Genomic DNA, 2,791 nt, shown 5'->3' with positions numbered 1-2,791 from the left:
CCCCCACTCCCCCACTCTGTCTGCACCGCAGGGATTTCAGGGAAGAGCCAGGTCCTGTTTGCCGTGGTCTTCACTGCCCGCTACCTGGACCTTTTCACCAACTACATCTCCCTCTACAACACGTGCATGAAGGTGAGGCTCTGCCCTGCCTGCTGGGCCCTCCTGAGGGGGCGCCTGGGCCCCCCGGGCTTCTGGATCGGAGGGAGGAGGTGACAGGGGCTGAGATTCCTGGGTCTGAGGGAGAAGGGGCTGGGGTTGCAGGCTCCCGGGCCCCAGCCTATGGGGGGGTGCAGGTGCTGCGGGCTGAAGCACCCTCCTCGTCCCCCTCGACAGGTGGTCTATATCGCCTGCTCCTTCACCACAGTCTGGATGATCTACAGCAAGTTCAAAGCCACTTACGACGGGAACCACGACACGTTCCGGGTGGAGTTTCTCGTTGTGCCCACAGCTATCCTGGCATTCCTGGTCAACCACGACTTCACCCCGCTAGAGGTAGGCTGCCTGGGAGGGCCGGGCCCTGTAGTGGGAGTGGGTGGTGGGGGGGTTGTGGCAGATCAGCTACCGACAGTGGTCCCGCAACGCCTTCCTTCTGCGAGATTTGCTCAAACTTCCTTATTTTAGGACTAAGTTCAGCGCATGGGCTCTGGAATCGGATGATATTAATGCAACAGCAGCAGCGCTCACTGCTCCAAGTACTTCGTGTGCATTAACCCATTGCTTTTCACAGCGGCCTCATGGAACAGATGAGGAAACCGAGGCTTAAGGAGTCTAAACTGACTCTCGTCCAAGGTCAACAGCCTAGTGAACAGCCCAGACATTGGGAACAGGGGCTCGGGAGCCGGGCTGCTTGGGTTGGGATTCCAGATCTGCAGCTTTTGATTAGCATGACCTTGGGCATGTGACTCGACCTCGCTTTTCTGATTTATAAAGTTATCAGGTTGTGTGAGGATTTACTGAGGTTATACCGCATCGCCCAGTGGTGAAACACGTGGCCTCTAGGACCAGAGAGCGGGGATTCGAAGCCCACTTAGCAGCCGCCGGACTTTGGGCGAGGCAGTTTCTCCGCGCCTCAGTTTCCTTGTCTGTAAAATGGGGAGGATCGGTTCCTACGTCAGAGGTTCTGATGAGGGGTTGGAATCGGTAGAGCACAGTGTCTGGCGCGAGGTAGGAAGTTCTGTGTTAATGTTTCTCCAATGACTGAAATGTTTAGTCCCAGGTTGATACTTGTACTCCTAAATGCTAGCTGTCATGCTTGTGGTTCCGTGGCATTTTGGTGGCACATGTGCAGATTCCTGGGAGGAGTTTGGGGAGGGCTTGTGTGAAGTCTGTGCTCTCCTGGGCCCTGAGGCCTGGCAGGTGTCAAATTCAGAGCAGCCCGTCCTCCCCCAGCCTCACCCCTGCCTTGGAGGAAGCTGGTCCCGAGTGGCCAGGTGGGCCGATGTTTTCAACAGCAGCCACAATTCAGGAGTTTTCCGGCGAGATCCGCTTTAAAAATTTGGCTACAGATTCAAAATATATTTCTATATCTTATTGATTTTTTACAGAGAGGAAGGGAAAGAGATAGAGAGTCAGAAACATCAATGAGAGAGAAACATCCATCAGCTGCCTCCTGCACACCCCCCACTGGGATGTGCCCGCAACCCAAGGTACATGCCCTTGACCGGAATCGAACCTGGGACCTTTCAGTCCGCAGGCCGACGCTCTTTCCACTGAGCCACACCGGTTAGGGCCAAAATATATTTCTAAAGTACCCTGCAGGCCAGACAAATCGGACAGAGGGTGACTTTGGCCCACAGGTCCCCGAAATGTCAAAGGGAGGCGGCACTGTGCTGTGGTAGGAACCCCGGGCTTGGCTGCAGGCCCTGGACTTCGCAAACACATCACCGCCACCACCTTGCTGGGAGCACTCGCCCAGCCTGCGCCCATTTTGCAGACGGGGAGACAGTCTGGTAGAGGCGGTGGGACTTGCTCCAGGTAGAAGAGGCCGGATCAGAATCCAGGCCAGTTTTTTTGTTTGTTTGTTTCATTCCGAGGGGGGAGTGCACTTGTGCAAGGTTTTGGCACTGACTGTGTGTCCATTTCCATGCTGGCCACTCTAAATATGCTATCATCCAGTCTGACCTCTCAGCCGCCTGGGAAAGCGGACCTCCTTACCCCCATTTTTTGAAGAACTAAGGTGAGGCTCCGGAGAGCTTACAGGATTTAAACCCAAGTCCTCCTGCAGGCTCAAATATGGTTTTTAAATTATATTTTTTAAAAGTTCAGACGTCACGAATAGATAAAAATAAACATGATAAAAACGTGATCTCCCATCTCCCCCTATGCTATGATTCTAGTCCCAAGGGCTAACAATTGGGTGTGCACCAATTTAATTGTAACTTTTCTAAGAGCCTCCACTAAGCTGACTGTGAGAGCCTTGCTGGAGGATTCTGAGCGATTATAGGAGCAAGCCACGGAGTCCAGCTCCCTGGAGAGGAATCTACCCACATTTTGTTTATTTAATTTAAAAAAATATTTTTTTTTTTTTTGGCCAAAGTTACTATTTTTATTGATTTCAGAGGGGAAGGGGGAGGGAGAGAGAGTTAGAAACATCAGTGATGAGAGAGAATCCCTGATCTGATCGGCTGCCTCCTGCACGCCCCACACTGGGGGTCGAGCCCGCCACCCAGCATGTGCCCTGACCAGAATCGAACCGTGACCTCCTGGTTCATGAGTCGACGCTCAACCGCTGAGCAACATTGTCTGGGCCAGCCGTGGGCAAACTACGGCCCGCGGGCCGGATCCGGCCCGT

General features: G+C 53.6%; 1 protein-coding gene across 1 annotated transcript in view; it reads left to right on the top strand.

Moving 5' to 3' along the window:
• Positions 1–3: 3 nt before the first annotated feature.
• Positions 4–2,791, top strand: part of KDELR1 (KDEL (Lys-Asp-Glu-Leu) endoplasmic reticulum protein retention receptor 1) — a gene marked incomplete at its 5' end in the record, with an annotated part of 7,468 nt that continues 4,680 nt past the window's right edge. Inside the window, 2 exons of the mRNA XM_005879585.2 lie at positions 4–132; positions 334–492. Coding sequence (XP_005879647.1) covers positions 4–132; positions 334–492 — 288 coding nt within the window. The remainder of the gene's footprint in view (positions 133–333; positions 493–2,791) is intronic.

The sequence above is a fragment of the Myotis brandtii genome, unplaced genomic scaffold (genome assembly GCF_000412655.1).
Source record: "Myotis brandtii unplaced genomic scaffold, ASM41265v1 scaffold601, whole genome shotgun sequence".
Taxonomy (NCBI): domain Eukaryota; kingdom Metazoa; phylum Chordata; class Mammalia; order Chiroptera; family Vespertilionidae; genus Myotis; species Myotis brandtii.
Note: the sequence above shows the minus strand (reverse complement) of the source record. Positions and strands in the feature narration are given on the sequence as shown.